Source organism: Phaethon aethereus, assembly GCF_964289735.1.
Source record: "Phaethon aethereus genome assembly, chromosome: 2".
In the NCBI taxonomy this organism is placed as follows: Eukaryota; Metazoa; Chordata; class Aves; order Phaethontiformes; family Phaethontidae; genus Phaethon; species Phaethon aethereus.
Window position 1 is genome coordinate 127,814,291 of NC_138582.1, and position 20,495 is coordinate 127,834,785.

General features: G+C 35.8%; 1 protein-coding gene across 1 annotated transcript in view; it reads left to right on the plus strand.

Annotated features, from left to right (window-relative positions):
* Nucleotides 1-3,599: 3,599 nt before the first annotated feature.
* NEK10 (NIMA related kinase 10) overlaps nt 3,600-20,495 on the plus strand; it is a gene marked incomplete at its 3' end in the record, with an annotated part of 106,520 nt that continues 89,624 nt past the window's right edge. Inside the window, exons 1-13 of the mRNA XM_081996485.1 lie at nt 3,600-4,040; nt 4,364-4,424; nt 5,441-5,571; nt 6,077-6,175; nt 8,674-8,758; nt 9,526-9,567; nt 11,719-11,797; nt 12,158-12,225; nt 13,258-13,337; nt 14,317-14,403; nt 16,117-16,341; nt 16,855-16,994; nt 18,282-18,343. Of these exons, the coding sequence (XP_081852611.1) occupies nt 3,967-4,040; nt 4,364-4,424; nt 5,441-5,571; nt 6,077-6,175; nt 8,674-8,758; nt 9,526-9,567; nt 11,719-11,797; nt 12,158-12,225; nt 13,258-13,337; nt 14,317-14,403; nt 16,117-16,341; nt 16,855-16,994; nt 18,282-18,343 (1,233 nt within the window). The 5' untranslated portion in view covers nt 3,600-3,966. The remainder of the gene's footprint in view (nt 4,041-4,363; nt 4,425-5,440; nt 5,572-6,076; nt 6,176-8,673; nt 8,759-9,525; nt 9,568-11,718; nt 11,798-12,157; nt 12,226-13,257; nt 13,338-14,316; nt 14,404-16,116; nt 16,342-16,854; nt 16,995-18,281; nt 18,344-20,495) is intronic.

Consider the following 20,495-nt stretch of genomic DNA (forward strand, 5'->3'; position numbering starts at 1 on the left):
TGACTATATTTGAAATGCATTTCTATTTTGACAAAAATATATTGATAATTGCTCTTTTAAGGAGTGAATTTTCATCTGACCTCACACATGGCTTATGGTATTACAGACATTCCTATCTAGCAACAGCATCAAAAGTCTTGTTAAAGCCAAGATATACCTACTACTGCTTTATCCAGCTTAAGCCAGTTGACCTTCTATGTGTAATTAGATAGTGGAACTCTGCCACTGGAGTGATTAAGAAAGGAGTTCAAGGGTAAATCAAGAAAGTAGTTGGCTTACAAACTATCCATAGCCAGTAGTTACTGATAATAAAGATTGTAAAGAATAGAAGACATCTTTTTGTCTGAGATTTTCTAACCGTTACACTGTAGTTTGTGGTGGTAGGTTTATCCTCCAACATGTCTGTGCTTTTATTTTGGGGCTTGTTTTCACCTTCTGAAGCTTCGTGTGCTTGTGCCATCTGAGACAAGATACTAGACTGGGCCACAGATCAAGTCTGAGGTAGTAATTCCTTTGTCTCCTGTTTCTCATCAAAAGAATGCTTTAATTTCTGACAGGGTTCTTGGAGCATTTCTTGTCCTATCCTGCATGCCAAAGGTATCAGAATGCATCTCTCTTCCTATGTAATTAAATTAACATAACTAATTCAATGTAATTATCTCCACTTAAAACGAATTAGCTAATATTGCTCTCACTTCATTGTTTTAAATGGAATTGAATAAGACTCTGTGCTGTAAAGGCATTTTCCTTTTAATGTGTTTCTGTTCTTTTAAAGAGTGGTCTGATCTCACTCTTTTTTCTCACTCAACCTAAGCGCAATGTGAGTGTTGTTTGGTTTGTTTCTTATACATTCCTCATGGGGCTGGCTTAGTAGTGGGGGATAGTTACGAGGACAGTTAATAGCCTGACTCCCTGGAAATTTCTGCTGACACGAGCAAAGAAGAAACACAAGGATGGGAATTTACTCGGTGATTTGAAGAAAGTCAAATAACTGTGAGAATAGGTAAGGAAATACTTTATGTCTGTTTTCTCTCAGGTTTATGGCTGATATAAGGAAAACAGAGGGTTGTTTCCTTTTGTCTACCCCTCACTCAGGGTGTGGTGCTAATACACCTACCTGATTGAACAACTGGCTACTGATGAAAGGGTTTTCTGCTCCCTTGATTTACAGCTGTGCATTCCTGCCCTGTGCCTTGTCAGCAGAGATACTCATCTGGCTACTGTATCAGCAAGCTAAATTGATAGAAAACTAACTATGCAGAAAAAGGCATATGGTTTCCTGCCTGTTTAGCTCTATAAACTGGCTCAGGTTTGGGTCAGATCAGCTGGGGAAGGGGAAGATCCTCCATTTTCACTAGCAGCTGGTTGTTAATTAATTGGTTAATCTCTAGTGAAGCTGAAGGGCACAACACTTTAAGCTGCATGGATAAATACTCTGTTCTGCATGTTGTACTTGTCCTGGTACAGCAGAGGTGCTTGGGGACAAGCTATAAGGTAATCAGGGTTAAAGTAGGAGAGATTTTTTTTGACCTGAGTCAGGTTTCCCAATCCAGTGAGCTGTGCACCTATGGTGGTACTGAGCTGGTAGACCAAAGAGGTGGTGCAGGGTCAATTTGTGACCAGGCAGGGCTGGCCTCTTTTTGTTGAAGTGCTTACTGACTTGTGCTGGCTTGGTGGCCTCTAGGAAATAGAGAGGTAACCTCAGGTTGAGTCCCCAGAGCTGGGTGAGGGCTGCGTCCTTGGGTGAGCTGCATCCCTTCAGTCTCAGACAGCAGTGGAGGGAATTTGGCTTAATGTTTGTCAGATTTGATTTTGTACAGGGGCATTTGGATCAGGATGAAATCCTAGCCATACTGGGAATCCTGCTGTTTATGCTTTAGAGGTTTAACCCACGGATTACTTTTTTCAATGCGATGCTGAAACTTTTAAGATTTAACTGTATTTGCTCATGGACAAGTGGTTTTGTGTGTGATTTTGTTTGGCGATTCTTTAATTGGTTGAAATCTGGTCTTTGCACAAACGTACTCATGAGCAAGTTGATAATTTGTGAGTTTCACAGTATTTCTTAGTGTGCAAATGTAAGGTGATGATTGCATCATATCGTGCCTCAGTAATATGCCAAATGGGGTGAGGTACTGGGCACAGGATATAAAATACAAGTATCACTAAAATAATACATGGACATCCTTATACATGAGGATTCTTAAAAATGCTTAGCAATGTACTTGGCTTCTCTTAACTTTTACTGTTTTTGAAGCAAAGGAAATCGATGAATTGAATTAACTTCTTTTGGTTTAATCTGAATTCAGGAATTTTGTCTGCTGACTGGTAGAACAGATCCTGTTTATATTCATTCCCTGGTGATAACTGGTACAACAGAAGCATTCTGAGGTGGTCTTTAATAACCCTGTTGTGTGGATGCATGGAGGAGAGAGGAGAAATTTCTTGGGGATCCAGATAAGTCATTCTCTATGGGGGGACTGGTGGTAGGATAAAGGCTTGTTCAAAGGAATAGAAATGGATGAACTGGGCTTACAGGCCACTTGCCAGAGCGAGTTAATACAGTGCACGAGTTCATGCTGTCAACAGGTGCATTTTGGGTAGTTCTGTGTCTGATGTGAGAATGTATAATTGGGAAGATAATGCAGATTTTCAGTTGGGAAGCAGTAGCTTCTGGCAGTTTATGATGCTTTTGTTTCCTGCCAGGTTTTTTCTTCTTATTCCTTTTCTTCATAAAGGCACAAAATCAGTAGCAGGGGAATGCTACACTGCACGAAGGGAAAAGGAGGCTATCATATTTGATATGGAAAATCCTATTAAGGAGACACAAAAAGAGAGCATCCAAATGGTCCGTGTTTAGTGAATAGTAAAATGGGTAGAAAGGATCCGACAGTTTTATTATAGCCTCATTTTTTTAAATCAGAGATGTTCTACCAATGTGCTGCAGCTGTATGCAGTTCTCTGGGATAATTCTTCAGCCCCAGCCTGCTCCTGACCATCCTCCTTTCACTCAGAGCAGGGTCTGCATCAATATAATTGCTTTCGTGGCAGCAAGAGATTCCTCTTGACTATCCTCTTTCTATGTCTTTCTTTCTAGAGCCTTATAAGATTTTCAGTGAACAAATGCTGTATGCTATGCAAGCAACAAGCTGTGGGCTTTTGTGGGAGGTCAGACCTACAGACTGAACGTTTGTCTGCAGTGGATCTAATATGCAGTAATGGCCCTGGTGAAGGCCAGGCCATACATACAGCTCTGCTCATCTGTGGAAATAAGCTCTGTGTCCCACTGCAAGAAAAGCTGGGCACTACTGGCATAGGGCATTCAGCTGAAATTCAGAAGACGCAAATTCAAAACTACGGAAAATTTTTGTGGTTCTTTGGTAGACTGCATGATGTATGCATCTCACTTATTTGTCAGATACCTCCTTTTTTTGCCCTTCATCTGTCTTGTTTATTTAGATGATAAAACCATTATATTCTCTGTTGTTTGGACAACAGCTTGTATGATACAACCTTGATGTCATTCTGTAAGCACTGCTGTAAGATGACAGTCTGTAAACACATCATCAACATAAATAGATGATCCATGGTGAGAAATAATGGTAATAATATGCAAGAAAAGGAAAAATCACAATAAAAATGAAGTGTAATAGCAAGACAGTCAATATTATCTACCCATGTGTTGGGAAAATAAGGTTTCTGTGTGTTAGGTTAATTACTTTCTTGTTAATATTTGGAATTCTAAAGGATATTATCATATAATTCCTAAGGGTTCATGTTGAGAAAATGGTAGAGCTGTTTTTTTTTTTTTTTCCCTTAAACTTTTTTCTTAAAACTTCTGAAAAAGTTTAATCAGTTGGTTCTGTAAGTAGAGATTTGCTGCTTTGGCTGCAATGATATAATTCTCTCTATCTACTTTATTTTTAAGGAAATGAGTTTTTAGCCATTTGATAATAGTGCTACACAATGCCTGATCAGGACAAAAAGTTGAAGAGCACAGAAAAAGCAACAGACAAAAAACCTCATGCGATCTCTATGAGGTATAGTATCTGACATCTTACTTTGAACTTCAACAGGACCCATGTGGAATTTGCACTAGCTGCCAAAGCAGAATGCTTTAATTTGAAATGCAGTATAAACATGACAACTGTTACTCTGGTCACAAAGTTTATTTACACCTTTGTTGATTTAAGGCATTCTAGAGAAGCTATAAATTCTTTTCTATGCAAAATGGGGACACTAGGCAACACTAGAAAACTGTATTTTCTGTCAGTGGCATTGTTGCTGGTTGACCTTGACTCTTACAAAAGTACTTTTATGTAACTATTAAAACATGTATTTATGCTATTGTGTTTTATCCTAGGGATTATTGTGATCTTAAAAGACTTCAGTCTCTTTTAAATGTTCAGTCAAGCATCCAACAGGTATTTTTCAATAACTATTATTTTTTCAATAACTATTAAACATAATATAGAATTGTCTAATTATAAGTAATGGTGATTATGAATTGTAGCAGATACTTAGGATATTGTGTTCCATTATGTTTAAACATGTTAGTGAAATCTTTTGTAGTGGATGTGCGATTGCTTTTTAATTTTTTTTTTTTTATTGTTGCATATACTGAAGCAGCCTAATAGATTTGCTTTCTTCCATGCCATTCCACAATGTCATGAGAAGGTAGGCTTAGAGTTGTATTACTTACAAGATGATGAAGAGTAGTAAAGAATATGAAATTAAAAAAATAATAATTTTAACCATAAAGAATTTGTCTCTGGAGAATAACTTTTCAGGTAAAAGTCTTCAGGGCATAAATATCAATGCATGAAACTTACAGGACACAGTAAAATCTCCTTTACCTCAAGTCATTAATTGGAGCTTGTGTTAGCCGTTTGAAGCAAAGAAAACCAACACATGATGATGTTGGTGTGAGTCCTTGGAATGCCAGAACAATTTCTCCCTTTCTACTCTGTAAAAAGATATGACAAAATTAATTAGGGAATTGGCCATGTGAGACAGGAGTTATGCACTCCCTTCCTGGATAGAGGCATGGAATTGATTCTGAACAGAAAGCTGAAACTTCTGATTTCTACAGCCTAAAAAGAATGTGAAGGGTATGAAACTGTAGAATTAGGACAGGTAAGGAGCATAGATAATGAGTGTGTGTTGCAGATTCTATTGAGCTTTACTATTATAAATTTTAGAAGACACTGTCCTTCACATTTTATATATCTCCATGTACTTCTTTTCCAGTATTGCTTTACATCAGTTTTCTACCACATCAGTTTTGGTTTGCATGGGGTGTGTGTATATCTTATAATGGCAGATTATAGGTCCAAAGCTCAAGTCAGAACTTGAGAAAAAGGTACTTTTGGGTGATAACATTCTTATAAAACCTAAAATGCAGTGTTTGACTCATGAGTACTATCCCTTTACTCCTTAGCTTCCAGCTATATGTTTTGAAAGTGGTCAAACCAGTGTGACAAGAGCTTGTAAAAATGTCAAAAGCAATGAACAAAAACCCTGTGGTCAATGGCAAGAATCAACAGAAGCTGTTGAGCTTGAAAACTTTAGGTAAAAAAACCAAAAGCTAATATGAAGACACTGTGGTGTATCTCTGGACATCTTTATGTATCTTGAGGTGTTGAAAGCATTTGTATTTGTCCTTAAGTCTGTTACTTGTACTTTCATGTTAACCCACTATCCGAGATATGAATTATATATGTTTAACTTTCTAAACCTAACTGCTAATGTTCCTGCCTCTGTAAATTTCAGACATATGCTCCCACTCAGCAGAGTGCACTGTTGAGAGTTACTATAGTCAATTTAAACAAAGTAACTGTTTCTTTATTTGGAAAGTTTATATTATACCATTATAATAGTCCCAAATTATGCATGAGACAGACTCTTCTTCCATGCTGTTAATGTCTGGAAATCTGAAGTTGTGTTATTCCATTGTAATTGCTGATATGACATTTCTAATATTTTTTCGGTCATGTTAAGTTTTGGCAATCTAAAATTATGCTGTGGCAAGATAATCAACAATTCAGCATTTTTCTTTTATTTTTTTCCTTATTAGTGCGACCTACAAGAATGAGAGAAATTTTAGCAAACATCCCAAACATAAGCTGTTTCAAGAGATCTTTACAGCTTTAGTTAAGAACCGACTTACCTGCAGGTCAGTATATTTTTATTTTACTGATTTTATTTGTATTTTGTGGACTGCTGCCTATATATAGAAAGGTCAGTGGCTTTCATAAAATTCAGATGAGTTTATGCTACTGTTCAGATCTATTTGTATTTGTGTGTATAACATGATTAGAAAGGGAAAACTCTTTCTTATGCTGCTCTCATTTGAGTGAGGAAGAAGTGCAAGACCTTAAAAAAAAATAAGCGGGATAGAAAAAGATATTTTCTGGTGAAAAAAAAAAAAAGAGAATGTGTTTTTCAGGATTTCTATTATTATACACCACTGCAGTGTGTTGTATTTCTCCTTTTTAAAGCCCAAGTACATTTTCTGAAAAATCTTAAGTGGTACAGAAGCTTAAAGAAAGAATCCTAGAGCATGTAAAGGCATTAATGTGTAACTGCTAGAATCTACAGAAGTACCTAAAAACCACAAAAAAAATCAGATCGCTTGCTAACATTCTTTTTCAGAACTAACTAGAGAACTAGGGATCTGATCTTTGATTATCTAAATAGCAGTGAGTTTAAGACAGATCATTTAAGTGATTTGTAAATCTGGTACCTCTTTTTTTTTTTTTTTTTTTTTTTTTTTTTTTTTTTTTTCAAGGGAACTTTATCATCTCAGTACCCACCAATAGGATGTCAGTGGCTCAGCTTCGTTTGCCAAAAATCTAAGAATAACTTACATTGTGTCTTCCCAAGTTCTATTTATACATTGTGCCGTATCTAACTCATTTTAGTTTTTATTTTCTTCAGTACTTGTTGATGGTATAGCAAAACCAGCCTTGTATTGTAAATGAAAGCACCTAGGTAAGGTTCACATATAAGAAGCATATGTTTGTACATATGTAAAACCCGTAAGAGAACCGCAGTTACAAAAATGATTAAGTTGCTCTTTATAAACATTTTACTATGGCTGTGATGGTGTCCTGTCTTTGGAACTGCTGCCATTGCACTGTGTCAGAGCCTTAGAAACTGTCACCCTCATCTGTGCTACATACTTTTGCTGGCATAACTATGTTGGTTGGGGTGCAAGAAAAAATGACACCCACTTACTGGCATCACTCTGTTGGCAGAAGTCCTGGCTGGAGGTAGTTCTGTTGACAAAAAAGCTGTGATCAATTTAGCTTAAGTAGTTTAGGTAAGGAGTATAACTAAGCAGGCAGAAAAAGTCCTGGCATATGCTGGATATACACTAGGGTACCTAGTAATGTGTATTGTAAATGTAACTATAGTAGAAGAGGCTCTCAAATGTTAACCAGGCTGGGAGAATTCTGTCCCCGCTTGGAAATGCGACAGATGAGTTTCTCCATTAAGAGAAACTAACTTCTGTCAAGAGGCAAAGCTTTTTGCAAGAATAACTTTGTGGAACTGCTGTGGCAATGATCTTCAGGCCACTTTAAAATCTGACCTACAGATTTTTCCTACCAATATATGGTTGCTGTTTTCTTTCCATGAAAATTTTGTGCTGTTCTGAAACGGCCAATTATGGAAGCATGATGAAAAATAGTATTACTTTGGACAGAATATTGGCACAGAAGGGCTGAGATTTTGTTAGTATCTATTTGTAAAACATTTATTTTTACCAAAATATTTTTAGTCATTGGCATCGTTCCCAACTGCAAATGATAAAAAGGGAAGAGAACTGCCACATCCCATAGACTTCTTCCATTCCTTGGAAACTTGCCCAGATACTACAGATTCTGTCCCCTTGGTTAAAACAACAACAAAAAAAACCCACTGCAAAAACATCCAATTTTAGGTTTATTTTAAATAGGAAAATGGGGACATATACTTTCAACAGACAATGGAAATAGTGATTCCATTACTGGTATTTTACGCAGGATCACTGCCCCGGATGCTTTGTGCCAATCTGAGTTGTGTTTTCTGCCAAGTCTTGTGCTGGGGAATTGTATGGAGAAATATAAAAGAGGAAATTCTATTTCAAAGTATAATCCTATATCAAGAACATTTAAACTAAATAACAAATTATCCCAAGGACTAACAGTATTAGAGTTTTTAAAACTCAGGATAGATTATGATAATTCAAAAAATTATTTTAAATGTAGCTATTTTTACTTCTGTAGCACCCATGTGGTTTTAAAATATTTTTATATAAGTGTATTTTGTACACTGACATTTGATATGTGGTTTGTCAGTGATTTTGCCCTTTTGTGCCTTGATCTGAACACTTTAAGTTTATATCAAAGCATGATCAGTTTGTGCTTAGAGATAAGCCTGAACTTTCCTGCATCAGTTCAGTGATAATAAGTGATGGCTGGCAATGTTCATATAATGAAATCAATTTATTTAAAGCTGTTGCTACGTTTTAATATAAATGGTCTTAAAAGGTCTATAGTATAGTATGTTGTACAGCTGTTGTAGGTCACTAATCTAGTCAGTTGATTCCTGAATCAAAGTGTTTTATCTAAGTGTTTTAACAGTTTTAAAAATTGTATTTGGTTTATGTTTTGAATATTTCTTTTACAGGGAGTGGGTTAATCAAGCTCCGTCCATCCATTTTCTTAGAGTATTAATCTGCCTGAGACTGCTAATGAGGGATCCATGCTATCAGGTCAGTATGTCAAAGTACTGTTTCTTGCTTGGATAAGAGAATGCATATACGCATCACGCGTATGAGTTGTGTTGGTGCATGTGTATAAAAACATGCATTCTTATGGATGCGTACCTATATTTCTATATGTGAAGATGTGATTTGCAAACAAACAAATTCCAAGAGTGAATTTGCACTTTTACTGTATAACTTGCTCAATTTCTTATATTTCTTATGTAACGTGTTGTTGCTAACCCTAACAAAGAACCTGTAAATCTCCGTAACAGATGGCTTGGTCATTGCTCTGAGCCCTAGGCTCCATACTTGACATTACCATATAGATATTTAAAATTCCCATAATGCAGTAAGTGATGAAAACTGAAAGCTGCCTATTCCTCCTAGCATCCTAATGCTCTGAACTACAGACAAGTAGCTTTTAATTTTATTCTGGCTATTATAGTTGTTATTCATAGGAGTAAGCCTCAGGCATCTGTTAAGACATTTGTTTTCATGTATTTCTTTTCTATATGTTCCAAAGCTTATACAGTTTTTCCAGGCTTAGAATCTTTAAAATTTCACTTCTGTGTTTTTATTTATCTGTTTATTAATTTATATATCTGCTTATTCTGAACTCTGAAGGTGCTAAGCGTCTGCAGAATCCATTGACTTTGATCACTGAAGTTAAGGTTTCTCAACATTCATAACAGAGCATTTATATTCCAGTGTTCTCTCATCTAGTGTTTTCTGTATTTTGACTCATTCTTTTTTTATTTTTAATTTTCTTTTAGGAAATGCTCCAAAGCTTGGGTGGGATTGAAAATCTAGCTCAGGTAGAATTCCTCACAGTACCTTTGTCTATGATGTTGCATGTCAGTTTATCATGATCAGAATGAAATACCCTGTAAAAAAGCTGTGTACATATATTCTTAATTTATGGAAAGAGGTGAGTCTATTCCATTTCCTATGCAAACGCACATAAGTAATTGGTGTGGGGTTTTTTTTGCTAGTGCACAAAACCACTCTTATAATCTAGCAGCATTTAACTCAGGACTTTTACTTAGGAGGCTTAACAAATGCTTCCTGAAGTGAGAGAAGGATTAGAAAAGTTAGTAAAATTGGTTCAGTCAAAAGAAACTGTAGACTTTTGAAGGAAGATGAGTATAGTCACCCTGAACTGTAGCAAATGACTTTACAAAGCTAAGAGCATAGTGATAGAATGTTGAAAACGTTTAAATTTGGGAACTACAGTACTTCTGCATTACAAAACATTATTGATAACTGACTGCTGTATTGTTATTGGTTTATGTTAATACTGCTTTACTCCTGGGTTTTTAATACTTCTTCATCAGTGCCAATTTAGCAGTGAGATACGACATATCTTGAATATCTGTGAAATTGTTGGGAGTTTTCTTTCTAGAAAAAATCAGAATTTTTATAACAAATGTATCTTTCTGGAATGCAGTCATCATTCATCAATGTCTATGGAGCCACCTGTACTTCAAAGAACCAATGTGTGCTGTGAGTCCTTTGGTCAGGCAATCACCTGTTTGAAACGCTGCAGCAGTTAAAGATTGTTAGTTTCTGATGGATATGGTTCCCACAGGAGCTGCTTAGTGCTTTCTAATGTGGCATGTCATTAACGCTTAGCCCTACTTTTTGAGGAGCTTGCACAGTGCAAAGTGCAGTGACCTGCTGAGATGTTGGCAACTTCTGCAAGTGTAGTCCTCTGCAGCAAGAATACAAATTGTATAATAGATAATCATTTTTATTATGCATGTGTTGCTGGCATAGAGAATTTAAAAACTCATGAGATGCAATTTTTATTTCTGAACTTCTGGAGAATTTAATCTTTTGTGTCCCCTGAAGCAAGATAAAATTAAGTGTTAAATGGGTTTCCAGTGCTCTGAAATGCAGTTTCAAAAAAGTTATAGCTGAGACTTTCAAAAATCCCCATGAAATTTGGAGGGTGGCAGTAATTTTGAGGTGAACTATGCATCCAAATCTTCTTGCCAAATCACAAGTCTAAAGTCCTCCATTTGACTATTTTATACAGTATTAAAAACAGTTTTTCTTTTTTGGGGGCAGTTTCAGATAGAAAAAAAGTTCTCATTTTGAAGTGTTTTGGGGTGCTTTAGTAGAGAACACTAATAAAATTATTATCACCCATACAACTTTGCATAGTACATAGTAGTGTCGTCCTCATGTGAGTTTTATTTCTACATTATGTGCCACTACTGTAGTTTTAGCCTCTCTGTACCATCTGCTTGAAACTGCTGTAGTTTCCCTATACAGTGTTCTGGAAATTTCAAAATGCCACCATACATAAGACCAATATGTAAGCGATGCCACGAATCATATAATGATTTTGTGTACTAACAAACATTACATCCTTGTGATAATTCTCATTTCCTGGAAAAAATGTGACCAGCCTGTTATTAAAAAAAGGTTCACCACCATTTCCCACCAGTTGGTTATGTGTTCCCCCGCAAAAACCAAACCACCTCCCCCCCTCCCCACCCCGGGCAGTTGTATAGGTTTTGTAGGGTCTGAGCCTGTCAGCTGTGTGGATTGAAGATCCATCTGGCTGTTCCAAACAGTGGCCAATAGTAGATACTGAGGTAAAAGTTTGAAAGCAGAAACTTGAAGTCATAATTCCCCAGAAAACTCTTATCAACCTCTAGCAGCTTGCTAAGAAGGGAATTTGGGCCCTAGAATTAGGGTCGTTGTATTTGATACTGTTCAGTTGATTTTCCTCTTGTGGAATATTACAGCTGCTTTTTGAGTTCTTACACTTCCAAGTTCTCTTCTGTTCCCGGACAAGTTTTACAGCAAAAGTACGCGGGATGGTGCAGACTTACCTTTTTCGTGAAGCAGATGCACCACCTACAGGCTATTTCTGTGCATAACACTCTAGGGTTATGAATTCTTAAAACTTTATTTTTAATGGTATCCTTTATTTTTTTTTTCCCCCCTATTTGCAGTATATGGCAACAGTAGCAAATGGCTATCTTGGTTATGGAGAAGAGCAGCATAGTGTAGACAAGTTGGTCAACATGACATGTAAGTGTTAATAGCTAATAACATAAATTATAAGGGCACTTACAACTTTTTGTGTGAGGGTTAAAATGTTTAAAATACTTGAGATGGTAATTAGTAAGATATTACTAGATTCATTGTAGGCATCATCATGCAAGTAAAAGGTGAAATTGCTGTGGAAAAGCACATCTTGTTTTTACACATAAGTAATATTTCTTTAAGAAATTAAACCTCTTTATGCACACATGTTATGAAATAACAGAGTAAAATGAGCTAGTCACGGTTCAAAGAACTTATCCAGTGTTTTGCTTTATTATCTGATCAGTAAAATGAAAAATATTAGGTGGTAAAACTTCAATTTATGTGACTTCCTCTGTTCCATAGACATTTTCCAAAAGCTTGCTGCTGTTAAAGACCAAAGAGAATGGGTTATAGCAAGTGGAGCACATAAAGTAAGTGCTTTATAAAATTGCTAATTATAACCAATTAGCTACTTAACTGAATGACTTATGCTTTTCAGGTTTGATCTAGGTGGGAGTAAGTTCCTTTGTCAAGCTTGTAAAGTAAGATAATCTCAGTTCTGTGTTTTACAGATGTATTAGTAGTACCATAAAAATTATTTCTTGTAAGTTAATTGGCCTGATGCATGGTTATATATGCATATATTTGTTTGACATAAATAGGTCTTAAATGTTTAGACTAAACTTGTTCATATAAAAATTAGTAATCACATTTACACTGTCCTGTGTTACATGTTACTATGATCTAAATTGTTTTATGTAATTTAAAATATAAATATATTTTATATTTTTAATATAAACTTATGCTATGATTTTTCACTTATGAAGTATTCTGTGTCTAAATGGAACAGTGACAACCTAGAAATCACTTGCTATACATTACTGTCAGTCTAAGGATCTATACTTAACCATTGCTGATTTGTGGCCCAACTGAGAAACAGTAGAGATCAACAGTGATCTCTAAACTCTGATAACAAACTGTGATCAGATAGTATTGGACAACATATTTTTAGAGAATCTAGACAAATATGAAGTTTACTTCGATATGTATCATTAACAGAATATATGCAGGGCCTTAAATTACATACCGCATTGTGTAAATATAAGCTGAAATTTAATCTCCATGAGGCCGTGATTTAGAGTTCTGAAGTATTTTACACAGAAACAGATTTTTACAATGCTATATTAAGTTGAACAGATGCTTTATCAGTCAAGAGAGATGTTAACTGCAGTTTGGAAAGAAACATCCTCGCTTATCCTAAGACTGGGTGTATTCTAAGACTTCAAGTGGATATTTAAGTGTACTTAAAGTGTACTTTAAATGTACCTAAGGCTTTTAGTGTATTGTGTAATGATTTGGTATCTTAATTTTGACTTTTCAAGAAATAATTCAATATGTTTGAGTCATAATATAAATTATGTTATTTTCTTTTTATTTATCTTGTTTCATGTTTAATTTTCCAGACCTTAGTAAATTTGTTATCTGCCAGAGACAGCAATGTGCTTTTGGGTGCCCTCCTTGCTTTGACTAGCCTAGCAGAAAGGTAGGTTCAACTTAACGTGCTGTAGTTCACAATAAGCATTTTAATGTTATCTCTTGACACAATATTAAAACTACTGTTTATGAGGAAGGCTACTTTTTTTTCAAAATGAGGTCTTGTTCTATGGAGGTCTGAAGTGTGAAGAATATTGTTCAGTGTAGCAAATAATGAATGCATACACTCAAATCCATGTATATGCATTGTCTCTTCACTAATGACTCTTTTAAATAAAGATAAGACTTTTTTTCCCTGATGTGGAGGGAAGAAAAGGAAGATACAGCATCTTTCATCCTTAATAGTTTATAGAAGAAAAGTGCTGCTTCTACATTATTGTTCTATTGACTTCCAGACAAAGTATAACAATTTTATCTTTGAAATGAAAAATTATAAGGAAAATGACAAAACTGAAAAGAATAGATACAATTCCTTGAGATCAGTAGAAGTTTATTTACCAAGATTTCTCTGGATTTTCTTTTCCCAAATTTGTTTCATTGTATTTCAGTTTAATTTTTTTAAAGTAACAGTATTAATTTAAATGATGCTATATATACCTTTTCAACTTTCATTTAACTTTCATCACAGCATTAAATGTGTTACATTTGGACTGGGCAAGAACGTGTGTGGAGTACATTACAAATATTAATGGAAATTGTATTTGATTCTAAAAATGTGCTTAATTTCTAGTGTGAACAAAATGAAATACATTTGTGTCTTTACTTTTATGCATTCACTTTTACTTTTTTTGTAATTGGGAATTTGTATTCCATTACGTTTTTTTGTAATTTGGGAAAATTGGAAATTATTGCAATGTTACTCTTGACCCAGCATATTTTGTGGCTTTAAATATTTGTGTGCACAATATGATATTACTTAAGACTTCAGAAAATAATTGGTCAAATGTATAAGGAGGGAGGCTAAAGAGCAATGTGGGTTTTTTACATGATTTAATTTGATATAAATACAAGGAATAATCAATTTGTAGCCCAGAATGTAGGGAGAAGATAAGTGAGCTCACCATTGTTGAGAACTTGCTGGTGATATTACATGAATACGATTTGCTTTCCAAAAGGTGAGACTTCGCTTTTAGATTGTGATAAAATATATTTTGACTTTTTTATTTAGGGTCATGTTTGTTTAGAGGAATTGGAGAATGTGCCACTTTGATATACTCAAGGTAAAATTCTGACACCTATGTATTTTCAGTCAGATATTGATACAGCAAAATCTCTGCTAGTAGTTTTGTTATAAGCTGTCTCCTCTCTCTCCACTGATGGCCTACAGTGTGGTGCAAATAAATTGTGATGTTATCATAAATTGATAGCAATTGCTTTTTTTGGTGCATCTATAAGAAAGTTTGGGACAGACTTTTTAGCAGGGCCTGTTGCAGCAGGACAAGGGGGAATGGTTTTAAACTTAAAAAAAGACGGTGGATTTAGACTAGATATAAGGAAGAAATTTTTCACAATGAGGGTGGTGAAACACTGGCACAGGTTGCCCAGAGAGGCGGTAGATGCCCCTGCCCCCCTGGAAACATTCAAGGTCAGGTTGGATGGGCCTCTGAGCAACCTGATCTAGTTGAAGATGTCCCTGCTCACTGCAGGGAGGGTGGACTAGATGACCTTTAAAGGTCCCTTCCAACCTAAAGATTCTATGATCTCTTTGCTCCTGGCAGACCTGAGTGGTTAGGTGGAAAGAACGCTGAACTCTGACGGTTCCTGGGATGCCTAATATAAACTAGTAAAAAATTGCAAGATGTATAGCTTTGTAGTTTGTGTCGGGGCTGGATCAGACCCCACACCCTTCAATCAGAAAATCATAAAGATTTCTTCAGTTCATTAAATGTCCTTTCATCTCAACTAAGCCTGCTAGCTGAGCATAGTATTATCTGCATTTCAGTAAGAAACCAAGAGACTCTCAAATTTGATGATATGTCACTTATCACATTTAAAATTCTGAAGAGATTTTTAAAATTTCATGCTTAATCATTTCACATATATAAATTATTTTACATGTGACTAAAGCTAAAGAAATTGAATATGACAAAATATTTTATTTAGGTTTTGAGTTTGAAATTATTTAGATTATATGTAAACTAAAAGTTTGTTATAAAAACTGGAATTTGAATGTAGAGAGGAAACTGGTGAAGTTCAATGCTAGTTAATAATTTTAAATTCAGGTATGAATCTGAGTTTGTATGTTTCATCAAACACACACGCAGCTCTTTTGCTTCAGATGGAAAAGAAAATATTTAACCGTATTTTCTATGGAAAGTCAACCTTAATTGGAGTGAAGTAAATTAAAATCTTGTATTAAACTTTTAGATGATGTATCCAATCCCTTTTGTAAACATAATATTCAAACCATACTGGATAAGAATCACGATTATTTGTGGAGTTGTTCTAATTCCACACATGAACTTTACAAGTTCATGCAGTCAGTGCTACTTGTAGTACTAATCCATTAACAAGAAGGTGGTACCATGGATGACTGCAGTCCACCTGGCCACCTCCATCCTGGCTGTGTATGCGTGGCTGCCTATGCTGACAATCAAACTCAATGTAAAGATAATTTCATCCATTGTGAAAATTTGGACAACCTCCTTTTTCTTTTTTTAAACAGTGACTTCAGCCAGTTTACAGTGACTTTAAGAAGTTTTCTTTAACTTCTTATAGGAGGTCTCTGCTTTTTCTTAAACATTTGCTGTGTTTTTTTCCCCTTTGCTAACTGACATTACAAAGCAATGACGGAGTTATTGTTAAAAATTTGTGCTGAATTTTTTTAGGATTACAGCAGAGTTGCTACGTCTCCTCTGTGCAGAGTCACAAGTCAAAGAGCAAATAAAAATGTATGAAGGAGTTCCAGTCTTGCTCAGTTTACTCCATTCTGATCATCTCAAACTTCTATGGAGTGTAGTTTGGATTCTGGTACAGGTTTGTGAAGACCCTGAGACTAGTGTGGAAATCCGGATTTGGGGTGGAATAAAGCATCTCCTTCATATATTACAGGGGTAGGTTTTCAGTCTTCAGCCTTGTGGCCATTATATGTAATAGCTTCCTGTATTAAGATATATTTGACCAAGCCCTGTTTTATCAAATGGCATCTTTGTTTTGTTCAGCTGTATGTGATGTCTGCAGAAATTAAAAGGCTATTTAGAACATAATGAATAAGCAGTATTTTTTTCAGCTATGTGTATTTCATTGTTATCTTAAAGTATTTTTCATATTTTCAGTGCAGACACTAAATAATGAGTAGATGATAAATATGTCATTACTGTCTACTTAGTTTCCCTATTAGGCACATATTTAGTGAGCTAGAATTATGAATATAATTGATGAATTTGATGAAGGAATTTTCTGTTTAAAAGCTTGTTTATTTTTACAAAGTGTAATAGCTAATTTAGTGAAAAACATACAAATTTTCAGAACTCAGAAATGGTTAACAAAGATATATGAAGCCATTTTTTCACACTGCAATTTGATTTGGTGTTGTTTTTTGTTTTGTTTTTTTTTTTTTTTTTCAGGGAAAGAAATCTTGTTTCCGATCGCTCTTCAGTTGGAAGTTTATCTAGTGCAAACGCAGCAGGGAGGATCCAGCATCTTCATTTGTCAGATGATTTGAGTCCTGATGAGATGCAAGAAAATACTTTCTCACTGCAAGCAGGTATGCTTATAAAGCCTAATACTCTGTTATGTGTTTATTTACAGTTGAGCAAAGGGATTAAAAATTGACGTTGTAAACATTTATACCTGCTTGAGGGAGTGGGAGTCAATACCAAGTCAGCTGTATTTATTTCTAAATGTGCAATACCAGCATGTATTTTGAAAAAACCCGACTTTTTTTAGAAAGAAGCAGAAGATAAAAGTATTAAGTACATGGGAATCATATATATTTCTTCCACCTCTAAAAACATCTCAAACATATGTATGCTCTGTGTGTGTGTGTGTGTGTGTATACATATAGTGTGTGTGTGTGTGTGTGTGTATATATATATATATAAAAATAAAACTTTGCTTTTACCCTGAGATTATTTTTATTTGGCCATATTTTTCCATCTATCCAAACTTACTGTGGTAGATCAATTATGAATTCATCATGATGGAACTCTTTCAAAGTGGTATTTTAAAGACTATCAGTCAGGCAAGGATTCCTCAGTAGTTATGGAGAGAATCCCATTTAGAGGAGATTTCTCAATAGCTATCCATTCTGAAATGCCTTCTGGAGGATCATGTCTTTTTCCAGTGACTATAGAAGGAGAACACAAAATATCCTTACTAGGAGTACATGAGACTTTGCAGTATCTTCCTGAAAGCTGTAACACAATACGTAAGAGTTCTTGAATACTTTATCATGAATGTTACCTCTGAAGAGTTAGTAATGTGAAATAAATTGCAGTACCAAACACATTGCCAGTGTGGAGCATATTTCTGGGTTACTTCTGCTTTCCTTGAGGACTCCTAAGAGAGAGAGTAAGCACTGAACTTACAGAGGTCGTTTTTACTTCTGACTGAGTACTTGTTTATATTTTTAGCCTTCTGTACTGTGTCTAAGTGGCAAGGTTTTGTTAGCAGGAGGCCTGAAGGGGTGGCCTCTGTGGGAAGGAGTAAGGGATTGCCCTGTGCTGGACACAGCTGGTTCCAGCTGGCTCCAGAACAGACTCACTGCTGGCCAAAGCTAAGCCCATCAGCGAAGCTGGTGGTACATCTGTGAAAACATAGTTAAGAAAGGGCAAAAATGCTGGGTGAGCAGAGGAGGAGAGGAAAAAAAGGAGGGGAGGGGTAAGAAACAGCAGTGCTTTTCCATCCTGTTTTCTCCCTCTATCCTATTAAGGAGGGGGAGTGAATGAGCAGCTGGATGGGCATTTGGCCCTTAGCTAAGGTTAACCCACCACACTATCTGAATATCTTTATGAATCTGGCCCTAAATGTTACATCCGAATTTTTATTCTAGCTTGTTGTGCTGCAATTACTGAACTGGTGCTCAATGAGACTAACGCTTACCAGGTTGTACAGGTAGGAAGACTTTATTCAATTAGGTAAGGCATTATGGCTTATAATTTGACTTATTGTTCTTATTTGTCACCACCATTTAATTAACAAACAAAATGCATTTGAAAGAGATTGGAAAATATGCCTTTCTATAAATTTAGTATTTCTGTTTCTTTATACATTTACACACAGAGACACATACACAAAATTATCAACATATATATCTAGTTGTCTGGGAGAATAAACAGATTTATTCAGACAGGGTTTATTTTGGTTGTTTGGTTGGCATCTCTTGCCATGCTTTTGCCATATTCAAAATAGGATAGTAAATAAGAGTAATCATGGTATTAACTGGAAAACACAAATTCTGAATTTAATGAAGCTTATTAAAACAAACTCTGTGCAGCTTAATATTGGTGCATTGTCGTTTCACAAACAATTTATCTTTTCCTCAGAGTTTGGTATTTCTGAGTTAGCTTCCTGGCACTCCATCCCCAGGGCCGTGTTTCTAAACTACATTTTAAAATGTAATATTTAAATCAGCTAGACTCTATGGTTCTGAAAACCATATCAGGGATTGTATTCCAGACATAGTCAAAGACACAAATATTTAGGACACTAATACCAGCTAAAATCTGTAGCCAGCTCTTCTATTCTAAATGTTAAGTCAGTGATCAAAGCCTTCAAGTTAGCTTAAAACCTAACTAGAAGTATTCCTAGAGGAACTGAGAGAACAAAGACATTAAATATGACTGAGAAAGAAGCTCATGTATATTTCAAAATTATTGGCTAAGAGGAAAGGAATGGAAGTAAGTCTAGAAAACATTTTCTATGTATCTTAAGTGCTAAAATTTTTTCAATAAACCATACAGTTTTAGTGAACTTTTTAGCTGAACAATATAATTGCATACATTTTAGGCTGAGTCTGGTTTCATCAAAATAAAATATCACTTATTTAAATTGGATATATTTTGAAAACAATCTAATGCCTGAAGGACTTGGGAAATAAAAGGCTGATTTTAGCATAAGCAATGCAGAAAAAATCTTTAGCAGTGTATGATAGCTGGTGTTGGTAAATTGCTTAAAAATTGATGGGACGATGTGCAGGTTGGAAAAAGAGGTTTCAAGCTTAACTTCTTCCCCCACTCATCCTGTTAAAAAAGAACAACCTCTCCCTCTGTCAAAACACCAGTCAATGTCCCTCTTTCAGATCAGGACATAGCTTCAAGCATGTTCATTTCAACTGGAGTTCCACCCTACAACAACCCCTTTCATTTTAAATACTACTTATTCCTGTGTGCTAGTATAACTTAATAGAGAGCTGCATGATGAACAAGGTGAAGGAACTCAGATTAAAAACAGATAGAGGAAGAAGATTTGCAGTTCTTTCAGTTATGTGCTAAGAAAGTCAATCTAAGTGACCTCTAAAGGTTTATCTCATTCCGTGGCAAAGGACTCGGTTCAGGCAGTTGAGAACCATTTGCTTCTTCTGTAGCTGCTCTCTACCTGTCCATCCTGTGTCCTGTCTCAACAGCCTCAGTAGCAGTCTGCAGCAATTCTGGTAGCAGGCCAGAATGTGTTTTATGACTCAGTGGCTCTATTGCACAGCTTAAAACCTTAGCTCAACTCTACCTTCATGAACAGTTGAAGAAAACATGTCATGAACTGCAGCAGAGCTGACACATATTCCCTTCAACTGTGCTAGCAAGGAGAATAGTCTCCAATAGGGAGCTTGTCAAATAACTGGGAGCAGTACTGTAACTAAACCTACCACTGCCCGTCTATCAAACCAACATTAACACAGGACACACGGTTACATGAAAATGGAAGCTGAAATACAGTATGGTTTTCACAAAATCCTACTGAATCATAAAATCTTTGGGTTGGAAGCGACCTGTAAAGGTCATCTAGTCCACCCTCCCTGCAGTGAGCAGGGACATCTTCAACTAGATCAGGTTGCTCAGAGCCCCATCCAGCCTGACCTTGAATGTTTCCAAGGGGGGCAGGGGCATCTACCATCTCTCTGGGCAACCTGTGCCAGTGTTTCACCACCCTCATTGTGAAAAATTTCTTCCTTATATCTAGTCTAAATCTACCCTCTTTTAGTTTACAACCATTCCCCCTTGTCCTGTTGCAACAGGCCCTGCTAAAAAGTCTGTCCCCATCTTTCTTATAA